We start from the raw sequence: 26037 nt of genomic DNA, 5'->3' as shown, positions 1-26037 counted from the left end.
TATTTACATGTAAATATAAGCAGATCAACATGAGAATCTAAACATTTTTATAATCGTCAAAGTCTTAAACTAACTAATTATAAGAATTCATATAACTATCTTCAACATAACGCTAAATTATGTAACTATACAACCTAGTCAGTAATTAAAATTTTAGAGATCCTTCATTAAAATTTAATGCTATTTACAGTAATATCTTCACAAGATAATATATATAACGTTTGTATACAGTAACTATTTTATTTTAATTTTGTGCAGTTTTAGTTTGAATCCGAGCATTTCACTAAGAATACCTGATAATGCTGATAAAATCACCACTTTTGTTATTGTATATAGAATTGGATTTGCTGATAGACCGGATATTTTGAAAGGAGACTCCAATTCCTGAAGTAAAAAAATTAGAAAATTAATATATCAATTTATTTTCCCAAATTAGTTTTTATTACCTTAAGAAGATCAGCAGCCAGTTTGAGAACACTATTAGCAACCATCAGTTCCTCCTTTTTATTTGGCTTCTGTTCGATCTGTAGATACAAATTTATTTGTTCTGTGATCAGTACAGAGAGATTTCTGTATTTTTGATTTATTTTGGTTCCAAGTGTTATAAATCTCAGCAAAAACATCCCTAATGCAAGTGACCATGCAAAAGCTTCCACGTTGCATTGTGAATGAAGATGCACGGAATCCTGATAAAGGAGACATTGTTATAAACATAATATTTTATATAGTAAGATTTATTCGAATTTGTTGTTTGTATATCTTACCCGAAGCAATTCTACACTTAAAAATGATAACAACAATAATGTTATGAGACAAGCAGCTGATACAATGACATCTACTGATCTTTGAGGTCCCCTTTTCTGGAATCCAAAAATCACCATTAGTCTTGGTTCGAATTATACCATATAAATGAATTTAAAATAATTATATTTACTTTCAAGTATGATCGAACAGACAACCACGTCTTGATATTTCTGACTTTATTAAGTCTAAAATGTGGTAATTCAGATTTTCGCGCTCGACGAGATGACGTCAGGTGTGAAAACAGTTTTGCATACAGGAAACGCTGTTTGAAAACACGTTCAGCAACCGCCAACAAAAAGAAAAATAAACAGGACAGTATTATCCTTTGTGTTAAACTGATGATGAGAATCATCCGTGTCCTGAAATAAAAAAATTAAACTCAATTAATCAATAGATAGACCAAAGTTTTCGATCATTTATACTTACGTTAAATTTTGTCCAAAAGCCATATCAATCAACGTCACAAAAGATCCAGACATTTTTTCCGACACCAAAGACAAAAGATCCAGAACAGACAAATGATCATCAGCATGATTGTGATCGATGGTAAATCTGCAAAGTCTGCAAACTGCCGGTATCAGGGCCAACAAAATAGACAAGGCAACTCCTCCATAAAAATAATCACAAGTTTCAGGCATTCCTTCCACGCGGGCTATGATGGTAGAACTTATATCTAAGACTGATAGGTCTGCCTTTTTAATTTCGCGATGGTCCCAAACTGTACAACTAACTGAAAAAAAAAACATTATCGAAAAAGACAAAAATTAACTAAACGGTATTGGTATTTTGCCTTAAGACAAGTTACATGAACTTCCCGATATAAAATAATCGACTTAATCAATTAAAAAATAAATCAATTTATGAGTGTTTAAAAGTATTCCGAGTGGATTTATTACACATATTTGAAAACGAACGAACACGTTAACTCGGAGTTTTTTCTAAAAGCAAATTTTTAAAAATCAACAATTTTTATAATTGAACCAGTTCTCGTAGGACTTTAATGGTTTAGTATGTTCATTAAGACCAAGTACTCTATCGGTATACCAATAAGTGAATCCTCAAATTTTAATTATAACAAACGTCAAAAAACTACTCATTTCTCAAACTTTGATAAATTTTCAAAATTAAACTACTTGTCGTAAGTCCGTAATATTTCAGTAAGTTCTATAAGATCACGATATTCATCGCCAAAAAAAGTTCCATTAAAGTCGGCTTAATTTTTTTCAACAATTAATTACAAGCAAACGGCTCGGTAGATTTTCACCTAAAACTATTCAGTATAAACTTCAACTAATATCTTTCGAACAGTTTTTGATCTTTTAAAATCGATTCGGTAGTACGAGCTAAAATGTGGACGTAAAGATTAACACTTTTTTCAAATTACAAAGAAACGGCTCGGCAGATCGTCACACAAAACTGAGGAAACATAATCCACATCAAAATACATCGATTGGCTTATACGATACTAATTTTTGCAAACTTTAACGAATTTTTAAAATTAAACGACTTTCGTAGGGCCGTAGTATTTTAGTATGATCCATAAGACCATGGTATCTACCGTCAAAAAAAAAAAATCATAAAGATCGTCAAAAAAAAATTCAGCAGTTAATTACAAGAAATTGTGCCAGCGTATCTCTACCAAAAACTAATCAGGCCGATTCCCAACCAATATCTTTCGAACGGTTTTTGAATTTTGAAAATTGATTCAGAACTGCGGGCTAAAACGTGGACAAAATATTTTTCACTTTTCTGCTATTTATAAAAAAAACGGATTGGCTGATCGTTGCTCAAAATTGATAAACGCTAGTCCTCATCGAGATACATCGAATGGCTTTTAAATTGTTGAAATCGGTCCAGCCTTTTTTGAGAAAACGTCGATTTACGGCAAAAAATCTGTTCACACACACACATACTTTTTCCAAATTTGGTCTCATTCGATTCAAAATGACTTGAAACGTCGAGAAAAGATAAAATTAGCGAATCGGATTTTTTGATGAAAACAAACTTCTCCTTCGGGGCGTTAATAATAGACAAGAATGAGGACATGACCGTCAGTAACTTTTGGGCAAACAACTATTTATTATTTTTAATTACCTCTGTCGGAAGCGGCACAACTTGGACTAAGAACAGTATTTGACCCGAATTCCCAAGCAAAAGGATGGTCCACAAGATCAGCATTACTGTGCTCGTATTGCGAATCAGTCTCTTCCAATTCTGAACTATAACTGCACTCCTCACCTTGAAGCAAAGTACATATAAGTAACCAACATTTTTATACTATTATGTTTTATATATTTTTTTTACTATTTGTAGTGACTCCGATCCATTCGTTGACTGACGGCGGAGTATCATTAAGATGAGGACAACATGAACCGACGGTTCCAGGAGTAGAAACAGTATCACAATCTCCTTCTTCCTCGGTATCACCACTGGATTCCCTGTGATTTATTCTGATACTCTCAGCATTTGTGGAACAGTTAGAATTTCCAGACAAGGGCCGAAACGTGGAATCTTCACCTGCTGTTCGTCTCTGGTGCGAACCTCTTCTCCTCAACTAAGGAAGAAGACATATTTGTAATGATAGGTAAGATAAAAGTAATTTAATTTTAATCACAGTTACTTAAAAAAATATTTGTTTTTCGTTGCCATACCTACCAAAGAAGAATTGGAGTTCATCAAAGTTTCCAAAGTGTCTGTATCGGTATCACTGTTATTTAAAATAGGTTTCTCCAACATAACTGATGCTGGACTTCTATTTTCCAAAACTTCATGCACCCAGGCTTTCCTTATATCAGTATCATATCTAAAATCATCAAGTTATATTAATCCATCCTAATATGAACTAGTGGTGTATGGCATCGCGCCTTAAGGCAAATTGCTGGAACTTCCCGTACCGTAATGAAATATTCGAGAAATTTTAAACGTTCTCAAATATATTATTACAAATACTGCAACTTTCATTATTTTTGCTATCTTGTTATATCTGAGCAAATCAAATGTAAATCATAAAACAATTTATCTCTAGAACATTAACAATCGTCTTTTCATTTTCAAAATTCAATTTCAAAAAAATAGTTGCCTGGAATTGGAAAAGTTCTCCATTACATAAACAGTCTAAATGCACTTGGGTAAACATTTGTACCAGAGTGGCGCTTAGACTGTGCTTAGTCTGGGTAATTTTTTGAATTTTTAATCCAAAATTACAAAAATATTTTATGGAAAATAAAAATAGATGAAATATTTTTTTATCCTCAAAAGAAATTGTTTTGTTAATACAAGCAAAAAGTTTTTTAGATCATTCAAATCGGACGCTTAGTTCACTCAAAAACTGCCATTTTTTGCACATTTAGCTCTGTATCTTCGAAATGGCGGGATCTGTCTTTGCCAAAAACTAATCACCTCTTCTCCCAAACATTACAAATGGAATGTTTTTTAGATCATTCAAATCCGATACTCTGTTCTCTCAAAAACTCGATTTGTATTTTCTGCACTCTTTGCTCCGTATCTCCGTAACGGCTGGACCTGCCTTTGCCAAAAACTAATCAGCATATCTCCCTATCAATAGCTATCGAATGTTTTTTGAACCATTCAAATTGTTTGATCCGTGCGCCCGAAAACATGGACGAAACAATGCGGACATACAAAACACACACACACACATCCATTTTTTCTGTGGTATGGCAAAATGTTCAGAAACCTTTAAAACGTCAAGAAATGCAAAAAAATTCATTTTCGATTTTCGTCATTATAACTACCCTACAGGAAGTTAAAAATATGCTATCAATTTACTACCTGGAATTATTTTCTCTAACTTTCTGCACTTCATCATTTCCCACAGAATAATTTATAGAAATCGGTCCATTATTATCACAGTCTTTATTATCCGACGACGTCGTCGTCGTAAATTTTGTCTTAACATTTAAACAGCCGATGGCGTTCTCAATCTCAGCATCAAAATATTTGGTTCCTGGTGCGTGTTCATTTTCAGAAGACTTTTTGCCTGGTGTCGATTGGTCAGATTCAAAATTTGGTTCTTCACTGTTTCCACGTTGAGATACGTCTTCACCATTTTCACTTGAACCGTTACCGTTTAAACTTTCGAACCCGTCGTCGTCTAAAGGGGTCGTCGGCTCCGGATTATCTGAAAAACAGAATTATTATGAACTTCCCGGAGTAGACCAAATTCTATTTCTAGCCTATGTGCCTATTATATCTTACCAAATTCTTGATTTCCACCAGCAGCACCAGAACTCGTCCCAGGTTTCAAAACAGAACTGACCAACTTCAAAGTTTCCCTATCATTCTTGATCAAACTGTCGGTAACTTCTGCAGAAATAAATTCCTCGGAACTCCTTAATTCTAAAGCATCTGCATCTATCATCTCATTATTTTTGGAAGACTGTTTATTGGTCTCAATTGACAAGGTTGTAGTCACATGAACTGGACTTTCCCAGGCTACAACTCTTCGTCTGATAGAAGAGTCTTTGGTATCACTTTGGGTAATTCTGACTCTGGTTCTTTGGAAGTACTTGTCGCTTTCTATATTTTTGAGATTAGTTGTGGAACCTTGGTGATCACTGAGTTTGCTTTCGGACTGGTTCCGAGATCTGACAAAAATAATCATTAGACAATTGTATTGACTTTACTAATATTACATGTATTGCAGTTACCTTGCAAATGATGGTTTCCGCCTTTTTCTAGTATTACGTCTCAGTCTTTTGGGAGGAGATTTTATCGGCCCGGGATTTGTAGAAACTATTTGCGTATGTATGATACTTAGAAGCAACATCATTGCAATTGGTACAATTATCTCCGAAATTGTAACTTTCTAAAAAAAAATACAAAACATAATTGTAGATACTCCACAAAACCAGAAGCAATCAAGTAAAATTTTTACCTCATGTTCATCCTCGATATTTTTCTCATTATGGTATGTGTAAACGGCCAAGTTGACACACTGTAGACCATACAAAGCCAATAATAAGCCAAAAATTCTGGCCGATGTTTGCTGAACCCACCATTTGGAATAAATTGGTAATAAAATTAGTCGCAAAATTGCCAAACGAGCAACTGTTACTAGACCATGTTTTGGTTTTGCTTTTGGAAACGACGACCCTAGAAAATAAATGCAAAAATTGTAATGAAAGACAATATCCACTAATTGCAAGTTTTTTTAAAAATTGGTTAAAAACTTAACCTATAAGTTGTTGGAAGAAATTGGCTTTAGCAAAAGGCAATCCAAATTGTCTCATCTCTAATGGATAAATTGATATTTTAATTTTTTTCGTAATACTGAAAATTTTTTATTGATGCCGGATAAGGGCAATTTTCACTTGCTACCTATAGTTCTAAACAAAAACTGATATTACTGCTGCTTGACACCAGGCTGTCCGAGGTGTGTATCGAATCCCATAACTCTAACCTAAATTACGAAAAACTACTAACTACAAATATAGCAAAAAAAAATTATGTTTATTAAACATCTATTTATATCCCACTTCTGCAATAAAGTGCAATAACAACTCAACTAAGACTTAGAATTTCTACCATAAAATGTTACTCAAAATACTCGCAATAAACTAAAAATAGAAAACTGTGTATATAAATATATAAAGAGTTATGGTTGACCGGAAAATTTATTCTATTTATAACCAAGATTTACATAAAGCTTTCATAACACCATAATTCGATAAAAGCTACTTGGGCTTAAAAATAGAAAGTCGTGCGAACTTTACGAGAATTTTTTTCTGCTGTGGAAATAAGTTTAGCACGTCGTAAAAACGTTAATGTTCCTAAGTGTGGAAAAGTTTAGTACTTACATTTTACTTTTGAGTATTAAAAATACTTATTGTAGTACTGTGTTGCTTATTATATTGGACAATATAGCTAAAATTAAATTAAAGTTCAAATAAAATGCATTTCTAGTGCTGTATCTAAATTTATTTATCCACAAAAAATTGGTAAAATATATTTTTTATTAACGCCAAACATTTTCTTTTAATTTAGGTTCCCCAGTTGTAGCATCACTAACCCCAGATAAATTCCAAAAATGTGTTTATTGATGGTTTTGGACAAATGTAACTTACGAAATTATATATAATATTTTTATATAATAATAAATTTTTCTTACCTCTAACTAAATCCACATCAATCAATTCAGTTTTGATTCTGGCCGATTTCATTGGCACATGAGTAATTCCATCCAAAATTCTTTGCTCAACCGTCCTCTCCCATTGTTGCTTGTCGTAAGTGCCAATCTTTTTTTGGTACCTAAATAAAATTTTAATAATTAAAATTAAAATTAATATCTCAAATAAACAACACAATTAAACTATTACATTATGTTTATTTGTTTAGTTAAGGACTGGCACAAGTATAGAACACATTATAGTATATTGCCCATATAACACAAAACTTCTGAAATGGATAAGATATTTTTTAAAGTATTTGAACATTGTGGTTAGAGATAAGAATAATCATCAATTACAAGTGAATAATATACTATCTGATGAAAAATTTATCAATGCTATAGAATTTCGCAACGTAATGAAAATTTTTATGAAATGAGTGATCTAGAAAGTATTCGATATTCGATAAAATTTGAGTTGATCAGGTATTTTTCCGACTTTTAAATACGCTCTACCACATAACATTATATTAAAAATCTTTTATAGTAGGTATACAAGATAGATCGATATAATTTCGAATGATACTAATTAAAAATCAGTCCTTATAATCGTACTACAGAAAATACAAAATGAGACGTGGTTTTTATTTTTCAAGCACTATCGAATTATTTAAAAATAATTATTCCTTGATTTTGATTTTTTATATCTTTACTTCTTGTTTATCAATGTAGCTTTTTGTTTTTTAAATGTATGAAACTAATGCTAATGAAAGCTTGGGTATAGGATTTTTTTTTAAATGCTAGAATTTTTTTTCAAAAGCATTCACAACTGCTTAGAAAATGTAACTTTTTTTCAAATTATTTCAATAATAAACAGCGATATTCTAATATATTCAGTATAAAAATATTATGGCTGATGTAATAAAAAATAAATGCTGTAAATTATCTGAAATTGTTGATAATCATTTCTAAATTCTGTGAATCGTCTTAAAATGCTATAATTTTTTTGAAATTATTGTATATCATCTAAAAATAGTGTAAATCGACCAAAAACGTCGAAAATCATGTGGAAATGCTGTAAATTGTCTGAAATCCTGTAAATTAGTTTAAAATGTAAATCATATCAAAATTCTGTAAAACGTATAAAAATGCTAAAAATTGTCTATAAATGTTATAAATCACGTAAAAATTTTGTATATCACTTGAAAAGGCTGTGAGTCGTTTGAATATGAAGTAACTTGTCAGAAAATTAAGTAACTCGTCTGAAAATGAAGAAACTCGTCAGGAAATTAAATAGCGCGTGTAAAAATGCCGTAAATCATCTGAAAATGTTGTAATTCTAAAAATGTTGTAACTCGTCTAAAAATGTTGTATATTGCCTGAAAATGTTGTAAATTGTCCGAAAATCAAGTAACTCGCCTGAAAATGACGTAACTCGTCTGAATATGCTATGAATCATCCGAAATTGTTGTAACTCCTCTGAAAATATTGTAATTGGTCTGATAAATAAGTAACTCGTCAGAAAATTAAGTAACTTATGCAAAGATGCCATCAATCATCTGTAAGTATTTTAACTCGTCCAAAAATGTAACTCGACTGAAAAGGACGTAAATCGTCTGAATATGCTATAAATCATCCGAAAATTTTGTAACTCGTCTGAAAATGTTGTAACTTGTCGGCAAATGCTATAAATCGTCCGAATATGCTCAAAATGTGGTTTCACAAATTAAAACTTGCTAATTAAAATAAAGTAGTTAACTAGCATCTCTTTGTAATGATAATATAATGCCTAAAAAAAGAGGTAAGAGAACAATTGGGACGTGAAAAATAATCAAACAAAAAAAACAAAAAATAAATATTCAAAATAAGCGCAGCTGCTTCTTCTTGGTATAGCCTAGGCTATACCAAATTTTACAAAATTTTACAAAATAGAGAAAATTTTAGGAAACGATTTTCTATCTTCATGCCAAGAAGAAAAATTACTGATATTAGTATGAATAAATTGCTGTTAGACAAAAGTATAAATACATTACAAAATTTCATTATTACCATGAGACTACGTCCTGAAGACCCATCTTGCATTTCTCAGATAATATCTTCGACGAAATTATCAATGGTAATGTTACTTGCACTCAATAATATAACAATACTCATATTTGTCTGGTTGCTTCTATTTTACAAGTCCATATTGTTTGACTAGGGCTTCTTATCTTCTGCCTGCAATGTGACAAACAGAAATTTTTTAATTACAGATTAAATAAATGATAATTTTCACTTCTTTTGCCAGTAAATAATTTGTCACATGATGAAATTTGGATTGATCAATAATTTGAAGGTTGGGGATATTGAAGAATGTTGATAATCAAATGACATCAGTCACAAAATATATCAATTCGTGACATGTATTTTGTTTTTTGTAATATGAGTTTCTCTGATTGATACAAATTGGTGATGAAAATTTGATAATTTATTAAATATTATATAAAACAATAGTTCTGGCAAGTAAAATCGAGTTATTCCTTATCGCAATATTTAAATATAAACAATCTGTACAAACATTCTAAGATTTCAGATATCATAAAACAATAATAATAGTAAGTTGTGTTTGTTTTTATAAGAAGCACGTTTGTAAGATTCCAAAATATTAGCTTATCTCAAAAATTTGATTTCAGTGCAAACAAGTTTTTATTATGATTTGAAATATTAAAAAAAATATGCAAGACTAATGAACTTATCTAAAGAAATAAGAAATTAATAAATTATAAAATTACATGTGCTAAAAAATATATATATTATTTATATCATATATTTTTCTCATAATTAATTAAAATTCATAACAAAGATGATGCAATAAAGAAGTAATCAATATTTGCATTTAGTGAATTACCTACTAATTTACATATTTACTGATAAATAATGCTCAGATAATATTTCTTAATTGAGTATGTTTATAATTATATATAACTCCGATAATCTCTTAAATATATGTAAAATGTTGCATCTAATTGTGCATTAAAATATTTTACAAATAGAAGTTACAATCATTTAATTTTAAACGTTCGTTATTATTTTTAAAATTTTGTCTAAAAGCTTTTTTTTAATTTTTTAAATTTTATCTAATGTTTCTTGCAAATTTTTAGGTTTTTCGTTCGTTTCAAAACTTTTGAAGAGTTCTATCTAGTTTTTAATCACGAATGATAAATTTTAAAGAAAATCATCTGAAATGAAGATAAATTTAAAAAAGTAACTAGTGGTGCAAGGTCAAGACAAATTGTTGAAACTTCCTATACCAAAAATTATTTTTTTAAAATAAACTTTAATTCTTTTATTGAAAACTTTGGAAAATTAAATTCTTAAGAATTGAAAAAAAATCATTTTTTCCGTGAAAATTTGATTTTTTCAATATTTCCAATTTTTTGAAACTATTGAACTTTTTTTAAAGCGATAAAAAAATTACTCAGTTCTTCGTTTTGTCAATATAAATAAAATGTTTTTTGAATCATTGAAATCAGACACTCCGTTCTCTCAAAAGCTGAATTAGCATTTTTGGCACTTTTTGCCTCTAATTTCCGAAACGGCTGGACCTACCTTTGCCAAAAACTAATCAGCACGTCTACCCATTAAAACAAATAGAATGCAAATCGATTGATCCCTAAGTGTTCCCGAAATCGTCGTTCGAAATTTGTATCCACACACACACATACACACGCATATATCAATTTTTTTTAAGGTATGCCAAAATGTTTAGAAGGTTTTGAAACGTGAATGTATATGAAGATTTTCATTTTAGTTTTTTTGCAATTTTTATAACTAACCCAAAAGAAAGTTTATAATGAAAATGGCAAATATATTGATGAAAACTCTATCGCAAATGATAGTCTTCCTTCATTTCACTATTTTAAAAATATTTACACCCTTATATGTGAAAATTATGCATCAACGAATAATTAATTGTTTTCAGTCATTTCATACTAGTCAATTATTATTTTTATGTTCTACTAAATCGCATAAAAAATCTACTAAAGAAAAAGCAATTTTGACAAGAATTCAAACAAAATTAAAGCTTTTTTTAAAATATTTTAATATTTGGTACGGAAAGTTCCAGAAATTTTTATTAAGGCACAATGCCATCCACCACTAGTTTTATATATTTTTTGAAAATTAAACGCCGGCATTTCCTTATAATAAATCAGTTCTCAAATACCATATATTTCTACTAAAAACCTACAAACCCTAGTATATAGTCTAAAAATTTTGATCCTACATTTTAATACAAAATAATAAATAATGCCTAATATGTACTTACATTATTAATCATTTTGTTCAAACCATCCAGAAATTTATTATATACTTAATATTTAATTAAAAGTTTATCATTAGTTAATTTTGTCTAACTTTACAAAAAAGTTTTTTCTAAATCAAGTTGACTCTACTTCTTCACCAGCGCTTGCCAAAGCTGCAAAAATTTTTCCAGCACAAATCCAAGTTTTTTTTATCATTCACACAAGAACAGTTAGTTCTCCAAACACTATTATTTGTTGTTTAAATCTTTTTTAAACGAGCACAAATTTAAATTTAATTTGATTAACAAATGTTCGCGCCACCGGCGTCCGCGTACAAATGAAGCTGCGTCAACTATGACTCTGCTCCACGGTCGTCTAAAGGCGACACATATGTACACCGCATGGGTGTTGTTTATGATTTATTAGAATTATCAAATTTACTCTTGTTGAAACATAGACAGAGATCTGGTAGAAAATAAATTATCAAGAATCGACAGAAACAGAGAAACTAGTTGCAAGTGGCATTTTGCCTTAAGACAAGATGCAAAAACTTTCCGGGAGGTGTGGTAATTGACTTCATCATCCGAAATTGAGATTTAGACAAAATTATCAACTGCCAACATTGGATTTGTGTGGTCTGATTACCTATATTGCACAAGTATAGACAAACGTCGGTTCTGTGATGATGTCAACTAATCAATCGGACCCACTTTAATCGATATTGAGGGAATATTGTTTATAAATGTTCTTGTCCAATAATGTCCTCAAATTTAAATATAAATATTGTCCCCAAATAAAAAACAAAACATTGATACAGCATTGTTTTAACATCGGCTAATAAATATTGCCTCCAAATTGAAATATAAATTTTTGATGCAACGTTTTTTATCATAGGCTAATAAATATTGTCCTCAAATTTAAAAATGTATATTTATGCTGCATTTTTTATAATTGACTATTAAATATTGTTCTCATGTTAATAATAAATATTATTTTAATGTTGAATGGCCACAAGCATATCAACGTTTATTTTCTATTGATCTAAGTTCCTAAGATGAACCCAATTTCATTGACTGGAGTAACTAGAGAAGATATTTCGATACATATTTTCAAATAAAAAATAATATCACTGTTGATTAATAATATTGGGACCACCATTAGGCATCCTAACAGATATTTTTTACTGAAATAATCCATAACTAGTGGTGTATCGTGCCTTAAGGCACATTGCTGGAATTTCCGTACCGTGATAAAACATTCGAGAAATTTTAAACGTTTTCAAATATATTATTACAAATACTGTAACTTTCATTATTTTTGCTATCTTGTTATATCTGAGCAAATCAAATGTAAATCATAAATCAATTTATCTCCATAACATTAACAATCGTCATTTCATTTCAAATTCAATTTCAAAAAAATAGTTGCCTAATTTACACAAAATTGAAAATGTGCTCCCGTATAGTCACAGTCTAAACAAGCATTTGCAACTAATTCTGTGCAACATTTTCACTTATACTGTGCTTAGCTTGGCGGCATTTTCACATTTTTCACAAAATTGGAAAAGTGCTCCTCAGTCTAAACGCACTTGGGTAAACATTTGTACCAGAGTGGTGCTTAGACTGTGCTTAGCCTTGGGCAATTTTTTTAATTTTCAATCCAAAATTAAAAAAGATGTAATAATTTTTTATCCTCAAAAGCAATTGTTTTGTCAATACAAGCAGAAAGTTTTTTAGATCATTCAAATCGGAGCTTCGTTCACTCAAAAACTGCCATTTTTTGCACATTTAGCTTCGAAATGGCGGGACCTGTCTTTGCCACAAACTAAACACCTCTTCCCCCAATCATTACAAATTGAATGTTTTTTAGATCATTCAAAGCCACACTTCGTTCAGAAACTTTCAAAACGTCGAGAAATGCAAAAATTTTCATTTTCGATTTCCAGCCCATTACTATAACTACCCTACGGAAAGTTAAAATTACTACATATCATGTTTAGACCATGTAATTAATAAAATAAAATGAAAGTTAAAAAATCATATTTCATATTTTATTAACTCATTATTTTCCACCAGTGCCCCTATTAGAACTGCAAACAAAACATCGGTAAGCTCGCGTGCCTCATGGGGATTTTTTTTTTATTTTCCAGGCTACGGTAAACTTTATTATTATTTATTTTACCACTGATATCATTTAGAATATTATGTAACCTGTTCAACCTGATAAATTCTACCCTGATAAAAATTTTAAGAAAAAAATCAGAAAACTGCAAACAAACGTTGAAAACCAGCACATTGTCTTAAAAAATATTACTTTGATCGGAGAAAAATTTTCACAATTGTTGCAATTTTAAATGTTTATATTATTACCAATAGTAGTTTAAATAATGCATCATAATTTGCAACAAGACTAATTCAACTGTTGATGTTATTACTAATAAAATTTCAAGCAATACGTCATAATTTATATTAGCACTATTTTCTCACTCGAAAAATATTGCAAGAATGTTGGTACATGATTAAAACAAGTATAATTTTAAATATTTATCAAACAGAACGCAAATTAAATTGCGTATAGGAATGCAATTTGTGCACCTTGTATTAATTTTGTTATCAAACTTTGATAATGAACAAATTAAGTGAACAAATAATGAGCTAAGTATTTGTTGCCAAACGAGTACTGTTTACAGATCATGAATATTTTTCTTATAAATGAAAAAACAAAACTAGTGGTGCATAGCATTGTGCCTTAAGGCAAATTGCTGGAACTTCCCATACCGTAACAAAATGTTCGAGAATATTGAACGTTTGCAAATAGATTATTATAAATACTGTAACATTGTATAATATTTAGGAGAATTATATAAAATGACTTGCAAAGTTAAAATTATTTAAAGTATATATGTGAGCTTCAGAACTTTAGCAGAAATTAAAATTAAAGTTCTAAATTATTTTCAATATACAAAAAAAAAATAAAAAAAAAAATTTTAAAGCAATTGCTACGTTAATACAATCAGAATTTTTCTTGAAAACTTTCAAAAACTACTATTTTGTAGTTTGAAGTTGTTACCATTATACCAAGTTGCATGAATTTCGCGAAATGTGAAAATACTATCTTTGATCAATATCAATTATGATTCAAAAGGAATATCAATATCAATTACAATTTAGCTATTCAAGTATCATTTTCACATCAAAAGCTTATCATATTATATTTGTACTTGTACTTGAACTGCGTCGTGCGTATTTTAATGAAAAACCGAAAATATAAACGTAATTTATTGATTCCTTGGCAATGGCATTGCACATGTCGTCTGATATTTTCGTTTTGGAATGTTATCCAATTAACTTCTACATGACAGATTTGATCAGATATGATGATGCTCTTCCGCACATTTTTAATAAATTGGATTATTCTATTTTTAAAATGTTTATGACATGGTAAATGTATGTATGTATCATTTTATAGTATTAGGAATCAGGTTCTTGACTTCTTAAATAGCTTAGAAATTATTTGGATTACATAATTATATCATCCACCGCATGTCCATCTGATTTCTTAAAGAATTTTTGCTACAATTTTTACTTCCGGAAGTAGAAGTATCCGTGTTGGCCAGAAAATCCAATTGCTAATTGGAATTGGATGGCTTTTGCTAATTTTGTAAGACTGAAATATAAAACACGTTGTGTTGAAATGTATATGAGTCAAATTTTGAGCTTTTGTAGATGTTTCCTCAAAAAGGGCTGCACCGATTTCATGTAACTCAATTAGAAGTTGCCATTTTATGTAACTCAATTAGAAGTTGCTTTAATTACTTCTTGGTAAAGATCGGTCTAACCGTTTTTGTTCGAAATTAATTGTTGAACATTTTTTTCATGATAATAATGAAATTATAAAGGTTATGATCTCGTCCAAAAATTCAAAATTGTATCGCCATAATTTTAAAAATTCCTTAATCAGAATTCTTATTGATTCAGAACAATAAATTCATGTAAGTTGCCTTAAAAGAATGACACTGTAAAAGTTTATTTTAACTAGAAATCGTACTTGAGATAAAAAAAAAAACATTTTGAGATAATCTTAAGTGAAAACCTGATATTTTTACTACTTGATATCAAGCTGGCTAAGATGGATATCGAAACCACCCACCGATATTTTTAAATAAAATATTCATCAACATATTTGGTATAACTATTTATTTACTATATTTTTTGAAAAATTACTTTTTTAACTTAATTTACGATTTTATTTACTATTTTCAATGTTTACACCTCATCCAGGGTAAAGGATCAATTGGTCCTTTTTACCCCATCCAGTTAAGTTATATAAAAAAAACAGTAGAATCTAACTTAAAATCAACAATACATCTATACATACATCATAAAACAAGTAAATAACATATATTTAAAAATTATATTAAGGTCTCGTAAACTAAATAACAGTGCTCATAACCAAAAAAAACTAGCAACGAAAGAATATACTTTTGTTATGAATTTTCACACATTGCTGTTTATCTCCGGATAGCAACGTCGTAAGAATCAAGGTGCTGATACATCTTTTGCCCTCTACTTTCAAATATTCTTAACATTATTTGTTTTTGAGATATCGGTCTACCCTATATATCCATCGAGCAATATAAATCAAAAAATTCCACGATTATTAAGATTCCAAAAAAATTAATAGATCGAATTTTCATTCGAGAAGAAACCTATAAATAAATATTTATTTATTTATAAATTTTATTTCAAATTTTTGTATCTTAATGTGTACAGTTAAATTTTTTAAATATATGTTTCACTTGCTCAAACATTAATTTCCAATATGTCATTTTTATTACAGCACTCAACATATGTGCATACTATGTCGGTATCATAAATTTAAAAATTATGACTATTAAGTTTTTTTTGGGTTTTCATATTTGTTGGCAATAAAAATTTGGGACTTTGGATTCAGAGCTCAGTATTCGATAATTCATAATATTATTAATAGTCTGTCCATATAATCAAATTCAGTTTTTTTCTGGGATAGTTTAATTTTATAAATAAAGTATGAACATAGCAATAAATTTTTTTGTCTTCTGTGAGAAGTATATTATTGCATATTTAGTCTGCATCTCTTCATGTTATTCAAATATTACGATAAGTTATTCAAAGTAAATGCATTTTTCGAATTTCATTAGCATAACATCGTAATAAATTTGTGCATTTCTCAAATTCATTTGGCAAAAACAAATTTTGCTTTAAGTGACCAGTTGGCGACTAAATAATTCATATTTGAAGTGATAAAGTATGTTTACTTGCAAAATATCCAGAAATTATGAAGGTTGGCGAAATGAAAATGGAAAACATCATACAAATTTAGAATGGTAGTTGATATGAATGACTTTTTTATATCAGCAGAAGAATTTAATTTTAGACAAAAATTTTAAATGTACCGGAAAACAATTATATATATGGAGAACAATATATAATACCTAAAAAAATATAACTCGAACAAGAACGATGCTGTTTTTCACTATTTAATGATTCATGTAAAAAATTATTTTATAATTCGAAATATGACAAAAATAATGAAATTTATACATTTATATAATACAATAATTAGAATCATAGAAAAGTGACATTATTTATACTTTTTGTTTGAATTAGTTATTAATTTTGATTACTCAATAGACAAATTAATAAATGAGTTACTGTTACAAATTACTATTTATATTATATCTATTTTATTTATTTTATAATTTGATATAAAATAAATATGTTTAGTATGTCCTGTCGTCGACTTTATGGTTCCATTTCATAGATTGCTGGCCAATGCGCAATTTTTTTAAAAATAGACTTTTGCAATAAATAATTTCTAATGATATGAAAAGATGCAGAAGACCCACGCCCCAGACTCTCGTGACTCTTTGCGGTTGCTGAAATATGTTAGAAGTCAAAACATATTTTTGATATCAATCATAAATAGTATTGGCACCTGAGTACGTTTTCCATTTATATATATATATATATATATATATATATATATATATATATATATACATATGCTTCAGAGACGTTCAAATCTCTAGAAAATAGAGACTTGAACCCCAAAAAGTACGTTAAAAACAAACAACTTTATAATCCGTACTCCACTTTAACATTTGAAATTTAAACTTCAAAAATTGTTTTGAAACCTGATTAAATATAAATGGTAAGTTTTAGAAAGAAATCACTATAAAATTGTTGACCAAATTGAATTGGCCAAAAATTTTTCAACTTTTACGAGCTATAATGAAAACATAGTAGAAGAAATTTGATAGATTAAATAATGGAAGTGAACTAAAATCAATAGAGAAAAAAGGTAAAACATGTGTTGATTTTTCACTAAAAATCTTCTTTGGCAGAAGTCTAATATTATGATAAAAATATTATAGAACAACAAAATAAAGTATTCTAAAACTTCGACTTTTTTTCATAGCCTTAACACCAATAATTTAGGTCTTTTATTAAAAAAACGGTTAGATCAATTAATTGGAATATTCTAAACCGTAGACTAAAAACAGTATATCGATTAAATAAAAAAGTTAATAAAAAAAATCCTTTGACAAATATGTAGAGTTCCTATTCTAAACCCTTCACTTGTTTTACAGAGTAGGAGAAACAAATTCTATTGGAGTATTCTAAATTTCAAACATTTGTAAAACTGAAAATATATTTTATGAGAAATCCTGCTTTTATTGCTCGTCTGCCAAATATATAATACCTGGGCGCCAAACTCAATTAATAAATCATCGTTGGAAATTTAGAATATCTCACTTTTAGAGAAACTGGTCAACAACTTTCAATTTTTAAATAAATTTTATAGGACTTAAATTAAATTGAAACAATAAATTGAAACTAGAAAATCTAAAAAACCAACCTAACAATAGACCAATTTATTCTATGCTGATGTCTGATACTGACAGAAAACTAAAGAATTTTTTTATATTTTAGATAAGTAATTTTTAGATTTCATTCGTATTTAATTATATTAGTTAACATTTAAATTTTATAATGTAAATATTACAAATTAAAAATTTTCACCTTTCATAACACCTTTGCTTATTTTAGAGTCACTTTTCCATATCCTTATAGCAAATTCATTGATGGAGTATGTTCTTTTATTTGTGGATAATTGAACATGTATTTTAGGAATATAAATAGTTAACTAAGAGCTATTTAACATACTTTATAACACCAAAATGCATCATTTTGTCTAAAAATGTCGATAACCCGAATATTACGTCGCAAGCAAAATTAATATCTAATCTTTTACTATAAACAGCTGCTGTTCGGATAACAAATATCTACAACCAGTTTCATCATATTTTGATAATTAAAATATTAGTTTTGTCATAAATACATATGATAATCACACTACAAATTAAACATAAAAATTAAAACATTGGTAGAATTTTTGTCTTCAAGAACTTTCGAACCATTAAATTTTTAGATACTCTTTCGGGAAATTATCAAGGCTTTTTTAAAATTCATTTGTATTTTGCTAAATCATAGTTGAGTAATTTGTAAAAATATATAATAATTTATTATTTATTTCATAACAATAAAAATTAAAAAAAAAAATAGAATAGAATTCGTATAAAAATAATCTTGGGGTAAGCTAACATTCTCTCTACAATCTAAAATCATAATCTGTATTTCAAAACTATATCACCTTGGTGAAGATCAAAATGAATAAAAAGTGAATGCAAAAGAATAAAATTATATTCAAACAAAGTTCAAAAGGATTACGACATAATAGACAGACCCGACCGATGGTCAAGGACGATTTTGCATAAATGTGACATGAATCTTTGTAGACCTTGTTTTGTATATTAATTATTTTCTGCAGGTCAAGGCTATAAAATCTACGCATTAATATAAATTAATTTATAAGATAAAATAACCGTTTATAAACAAAATATTTTGGTATATACATTTAGAAAGGTTCTTTCATCTAATACAAAACCTCCTGATTTGAAAAAAGTGATATATGAAACTATAGGCAAAATTTTTGGCACCAAAAAAATATACTTGAAATAAAAAAACTGATTTTTGTAAAAATTCATAAATTTGCTAGAGTACCCTAAAGTATTGTTAATTTTGGCCGAAATTTAACAAAAAAAACCCGATTTTGGTAAATAATCATAAATTTTCTAGAGTACTCTAAAGTATTGTCGTTTTTGCCTATGCAACTTGGAATATAAAACACATCAGTTTTATCATAATTTAATTTTATGGTCAATATTTAAAAAAAAATCCTGAAACTTCATTATTTCATATTGTGTTTGCATTCAAAACAATAGTATGTTTAAAAATAGTATCTTACGAAGGTTAGCAATAACATTTCAAGAGACACATTATAGTAATGTTTTGGCGCGATTCTACATTTCTGGTTAGCTGAAATTTATTGTAGCTATTATTAAATGATAATTAACTGGTTTATTAATAAAACATTAAAGCAACATATTCACACTAGTACTCATCTTAGTCGATTGATTTTATCCGATTACTAAAGCCCGATATATATTTTTACAAATTATCTGAACGTTTATAAAACACATCTGGTATTTCTCTCTCTCTCAGATATATTTTTTCTATGTTGAGAAATTTCTGTTTGAATATACATATGTACATACAAATATTCTGTATCATTTTGTTGAATCGAATTAATATAACTAATCTATGTGGAATTTGCAATTTGGTATTTTTGGTATTTAACACGTTAATTGCCACAATATCAAGAAATTGCAAAAATATCAGAAAACATTTTGACCATGGTAACTTGGTTATATTATTTAGTTAAAAATGCATCAAGGAAATTTAATGTATCAAATATATTTTTTTGCCAAAATTCCCAGAGAAACAGTATTCAACACAGACATGACTAACATAGTCCTTAGGGTGGTCCTTAATATGGATATTTTCGAATTTCCATGCTCCCAGGGGCTCAAATGCTCCCAAATTATTAAAAAAAATCCCCTATAAGTTTTAGCTCTTAATATTGTCTTTTAGATAGTGCGCAATTCAATCTAAGTTTTGTATAAAAATAACAAGAAAGATTAAAAAAAAAAATAAAATGTTTTTTAGATATAACTTAGCAAACATATGAAAGAGTTTTATTCAAATTTCGACGTTCCACAAAACAAATTATAAAAAACCTGTTTTGCAGAGCGTCGAATTTTCAATAAAAATGACTCGAATTCTCACTTTTAATTCATTTGTCACTAAGTTATACCTTTTTTTTTTTTAACTCAGTTTTATTTAGCAATCAGAAATACATAAAGATTCCTATGAGCTAAAATGACAACATTTATGAGTGATGCCTAAGAAGAACTCCAATGAGAACTTCTCAGACTAAGTTATACCTATAAAACATTTTTAAAATTTTCAAATATTTTTCCATGCTGTTTCCATACGAAGCTTTGATTGAATTGCGCACTATCTAAAAGTTAATATTAAGAGCTAAAACTTTTAGAGAATTTTTTTTCATCAGTTTGGAAGCATTTAAGCCCCTGGTAGCAATAAAATCCGAAAATGTCCATATTAAGGACCACCCTAATGGTCCTATATTAAAACTTTTTTTCTCTCTTAGCGTCAGACACATATGACTGACGTGGAGTTTAACGTGTTGAAAATATTTTAAAATGAACGAGTTTACTATATTATATATGGTGTATTTATGTAATTTGCCAGAGTGATTCATTTAAATATATATTGCATAAATGCTGAAATTTTGCATAAATCAATAGAGATAAACATAGTGCAAGTTTATTATTAGCAAAAGTGAATTGAAGTGTTTTCGTCATAAATAAAATCACCGGAGTAAAGCCAAATGTTATAAATATCAGAAATACATTGTATTACTTATAATACATTATACACTTATTTTTTATTTTATTTGATCTTAACAAATTTAGGATGTCATGTACCCTTAAATAATTTGAAAAATCTTTAACAATAAGTAAACTGTGTTTAATAAAATTGTATTAGCGCTTTTTTTACGCTGAATGATGGGACAGATATGGTTCTCGAAACGTACAATACAAAAATTCATGTTTTACTTTGATACATTAGCTATTAATTATATAGTTAATAGTATAATTTAATATAATCCAATATTTGTTAAATAAATGCATTTATGTGTTACATACATGTATTAAATTAAGTGTTTCAAAGATCATGGTGTGGCTAGAAATTACGTTTAATTTCATTAATACCATTAACAATTTCTTATCAATCGTGTTTTATTTTACATTTAGTGAATAAATTATTCATTTATAAACGGGGTATGGAACACATAGTGAAAATATTAATTATCTGGGCCATGATTTGCATAAAAATACATAAGTGTACTTTCACTTATGTGATACTTCAACATGCTTTTATACGGATATTAACACGTTACAATTTAGTTGAACAAATATGGAAATATTGTTCAATTCCTAAATTTCCATGACTGAACAGAAGTAAATATATATGCAAAAAAATATAAACCATCACATCATATTTTCATATGTGATGGGATGCATATGTGACCTATGTACATATCTACAATTTTGGCCATGCTAGGTACAAATTTGGTTCGGATGAATTGAACTAAATTAAATTTCGTTATTGATGAAATATGTAGCATCTATCAATGTTTCCATAATTATTTATTTAATTAAAGTGTATGTATGTATGTCTGCAAGATGACGCATAGGACATACATCAGTTGACAGATCTGCTCAGGCGCAGGACGTTCTGATGTTTTGAAGCTGATGTAATATATGGATATATATATATATATATATATATATATATATATATATATATTCTAACAGAATGCAAAGAGGAAATTGGATTTAGACATTGTATATTCAAGCAAGATGTAAAAAACTCCGCACTGATTTCCTGGTAGAATTGAAATATAAAGAAAAAATCAAACGCAAAAAAATATGAACAAAATATTTAACTTCTCCCAATTTTGATTCATTAAAATTAAATTAATCCTGAAATTACATCATTTCAATCAGTCCAAAAAAAGATTATTATAAATATTTATAAATAATCTCCTTCGCTTTCATTTTGCTTGTTTTCTAAATTTTTCAGTCTGTCATTGAAAGTTCTAAAACGCAGAAATTTGAATATAAATCAATTGTTAAAGAGTGCCAAATAAGTTGTTAGCATTGACAAACTGTTCGAAATAAAAAAACGTATTTAACTCTAGAGAAAAATATACTACAAAACGCGAACGAAAATAACTTTGTCGAGTCCTTGAATAAGTTCTGCCAGCAGAAAAATATTCTATGCAGTTTTATAATGGGATCCCTGTGTTCTGTCACTTGTCAAGAATGAATTGTGGGAGATTAGAAATAATCAGCAGAAACAGTCAAGTTCATAATTTTTATGGTCAGATAGTGAATATTGACACTAATTAGTAGTTGCTTTAATTTTTTTCTTGTTATGGCATAATATTGAGATCAAAATATTTTTTTTGAACATCCTTAAGAAGTCGGCATTAGTTGACAACTGCAGAATATACGGTTTACTCCTTTTACTTTTTCAAGACGTTTCAAGTCACTGCGAATCGTTTGACACCAAAATTGAAGCTATGTATAAATTGCATTAAAGCAAGTGACATAAACTTTCCGATGTGTATAAATTTCTGAAATGGTCAATTATTATATTTGAACCAGTTTTCGAGGGCCTACAATAACTGTTTTTCGTTTAGATACAAATATTCTCACTGTAGTTTTAATAGCTAATTACGAAAAAACGGTCCAGTCTGAAATCATTCGAATAGTTTATCAAATTTTGAATTTAAAAAAAATCTGATTATTTTCAAGAAACGACTGGTACGATCATCGCTTCAAACTAATAAACACATGTCTTTGAATTGCTTGAATTTTTTTTTAAATTGATTAAATTTTTTTTGAGGAAAAAGAGAAAACAAATTTATCCTCCGAAAAGTTAAAAAAATATATACTTTTGAGTCTCAAAACAAATTATAACCACAAGGTTTGGGTTCAAAATTTTAATCAATTCTTACTTGAAAGTGTAAATCAATATGTTTCTAATCCTAACAATAACTCAAAAGCAATAAATTTGGTGTTCAATAATAATAATAATAACACTATTTAAAAATGGTCTTAACTCAAGTTTTTTCTATTAAATTCTCATCTGAAAGATATCATTTGTATAATTTATATACTCATTGGTATTTATAAAATATTTTATAGGTTATTTAAATTTTTATTTCTGTTATTTAAATTCAGAATCTAAATTTGGTATCGATCAAATACACATTTTGTCGAATAACATTTTCCCAGTTATAATTTCCCAGAATTTATCGAGGAGTAGATATATGAAGGTCCGGGGTTAAAAAGATCCACCATCAATGTGTCAAAAATCAGTAAAGTTAAGCATTGTTTAACAACAATATTTGAAAGTAGAGGAAAAAAGATGTATAACCAGCTATAACCTCGATTTTCATGAATTTGCTATCGGGAGATAAACGGTAGTCTTTTAAAATCCATAATAAAAGTATTTTCTTCCGTTGGTGGTTTTTTAGTATTAGTTAAAAATGTAATTATTTTGTAAAATACCTTTAAAATTATAACAAGGCTTTGAACCTTTTTGCCACCTGCACGTTTCAAATTACCCCGGGAAAAAGTTCTAGATAACAAATTTGTGAAAGACATAAAAAAAGCACATTTCTACAATGATGAAGTAGAAGGCAGTTTACTGAACGTAGTCACATAATAATTGTTCGTTTGATATGTGTTATTTGTTGTGATATAATTGTTATGTTTTTCACAATATAGTTTATATTTTCTCAAAATCAAATTGGATCTTCGTGCCTCGCCCTGCTCTACATATATACTTTTAATTAAATTTACTTTAATTCATCGAATGTTACTTGAAACTTTTCAAAAGGCAGGCCAAAGAAGAAATACTTAATTCATTTTCTATCGCCCCTCGCAACAATTTGAAAATTTTGTATAAGCTCAGTAGTATTATTTACAATTATACACAAAATCCAGAATGCAAAAGAATCCGAAAAGCTTAAAACGTAATCAATAAGTCGAAATACCAAAAAAAGACTTGAATGAATTATACTAAGTTTTCTATAGAAAGTGTATAAATCTTCCGGTTTGATTGTATTGACAAAATATAGACAACTAATAGGCTTTATAGCATTCAAACAATACATCCTTATACACTTAAAGTATTAATATTTTTGATTCTCTAGAAATTGTTTAGAATATACCTTACTTAGCAAAACAACGTTTGCCGGGTCAGCTAGTATATATATATATATATATATATATATATATTATATACTTTTTTATAAATCTGGACTCCGACTTGTAAACAATTTTAGTACAACGACTAGTACTATTTTTACCAAAACAAAAACCCCTTTTAATATAGAACGACTTAGAAATCTCGTCTATCAAATTAATTGTCTAGATTGTAATTTAATTTACATAGGAGAAACAAGCCAGAACTTAATGAAACGTTTACAACAACATAAAAACAATTAAAAAAATCCAAGACAGTTTAAAACTATGATAGCAGAGCATATTTATACTTTAAAACACAATATGAACTTTTCTAACCCGACTGTACTACAATTCAAACAAAATTTATTCAACCGAAGAATTAGAGAAGGATCTTTTTTAACAATTTACAGTATTTCCAAATTTCTCACAAAACAATAAAAACGACGCGCAAAGTATTCGCAATTCGTTCCACACATGTGTAGAATCTTGGTAAAAAATATTTTTTAAAAAGTCCTTTCTCCATTATATCTTCAACCAGTCTACGAACAAAACACTATCCAATTGTGATTTTTTTAAATTAGTTTTTTGTGAAAATATTGTGTAATTACAAGTTTAAAGTTTATAATACATAGTGTAGTGCATTACCAAATCCTGATACCATGGATTATTAAAATTTTCCAATTTAGCACTAAGAATAATTAATTGTAAGTACTATTTTATTTTTTCTTTTCATTCCAATTCTATTGTTTTAGTTTTTAATTTTATTTTTAGTTTCCACTGAATGAAGGCTAGGATTGTAGCCGAAACGTATGGACTTAAAATAAATTTTTGAAAGAGATTCATGTTTTTTATTGATGTTATGCCCGATTACTAGACTTTGTTAATACATATGTCAACATCAAATTCAGAATCATACAAAATATATATACCTATATATACGTATTTTATACGTAATATATACATTATAGAAAACGGAACATGTACATTACACAACAACGTATTTTATACCTAAATGTAATTCTGTTATAGAAGAATAGATTAAGCACGTGTTTATTTAAAAACCCAATAAAAAACACATACTCCAAAATGTTCCTCACCCCTGCATTTCTTTCAACCACACATAACCTATTTATAACCTCGTTCTTACCGCTTGATACGATTCCCAATCACATCACATTTCTTGTCGAACACCTCTCTCGAGTTTCATTTCACCACAATAGCAACATCACAGAATCGTATTAAACGATAACTTTTATAACGATTATTAATTAAAAATAACGTAGTATTAATAGAAATGGTCTTGTTACTTTGACACTTATCAGCTGTTTGAGTTCTCATTGTACTGAAAGCGGAGACAATGCGCAACTTCGGCAGACGGATCAATGAAACTTAGCTAGTATATACGCAATTCGATTGTTGTAGGTAGAAAGAGGTTGATGGTGTATATTTAGTGGCGGTATCTTGCAGAGGAATATAGAAGTGTGGTTCTGATATAAATTTATTGCACCTTTTATAAAATCGGTGTAGAAAAA

The 26037-nt window shown here is 28.5% G+C and overlaps 1 protein-coding gene across 1 annotated transcript; it reads right to left on the bottom strand.

Annotated features, from left to right (window-relative positions):
* Positions 1 to 228: 228 nt before the first annotated feature.
* On the bottom strand, positions 229 to 25880 carry LOC113384575 (putative homeodomain transcription factor). Its single transcript, XM_026622313.1, has 15 exons — positions 25653 to 25880; positions 8981 to 9148; positions 6935 to 7074; positions 5702 to 5919; positions 5475 to 5632; positions 5023 to 5411; positions 4597 to 4945; positions 3460 to 3607; positions 3109 to 3358; positions 2899 to 3042; positions 1231 to 1534; positions 935 to 1163; positions 765 to 860; positions 447 to 686; positions 229 to 384 (listed from the first exon to the last, which is right to left on the bottom strand). Exons 2-15 carry the CDS (start codon positions 9004 to 9006, stop codon positions 235 to 237), a joined length of 2841 nt encoding a protein of 946 aa, XP_026478098.1. The 5' UTR covers positions 9007 to 9148; positions 25653 to 25880; the 3' UTR covers positions 229 to 234.
* Positions 25881 to 26037: the final 157 nt, after the last annotated feature.

The sequence above is a fragment of the Ctenocephalides felis genome, unplaced genomic scaffold, assembly GCF_003426905.1.
Source record: "Ctenocephalides felis isolate EL2017-DRISC unplaced genomic scaffold, ASM342690v1 CF-g0.4_SCAFFOLD_03571, whole genome shotgun sequence".
NCBI lineage: Eukaryota > Metazoa > Arthropoda > Insecta > Siphonaptera > Pulicidae > Ctenocephalides > Ctenocephalides felis.
The sequence above is the reverse complement of the archived record's forward strand: the minus strand, read 5'-3'. Positions and strand labels throughout refer to the sequence as shown.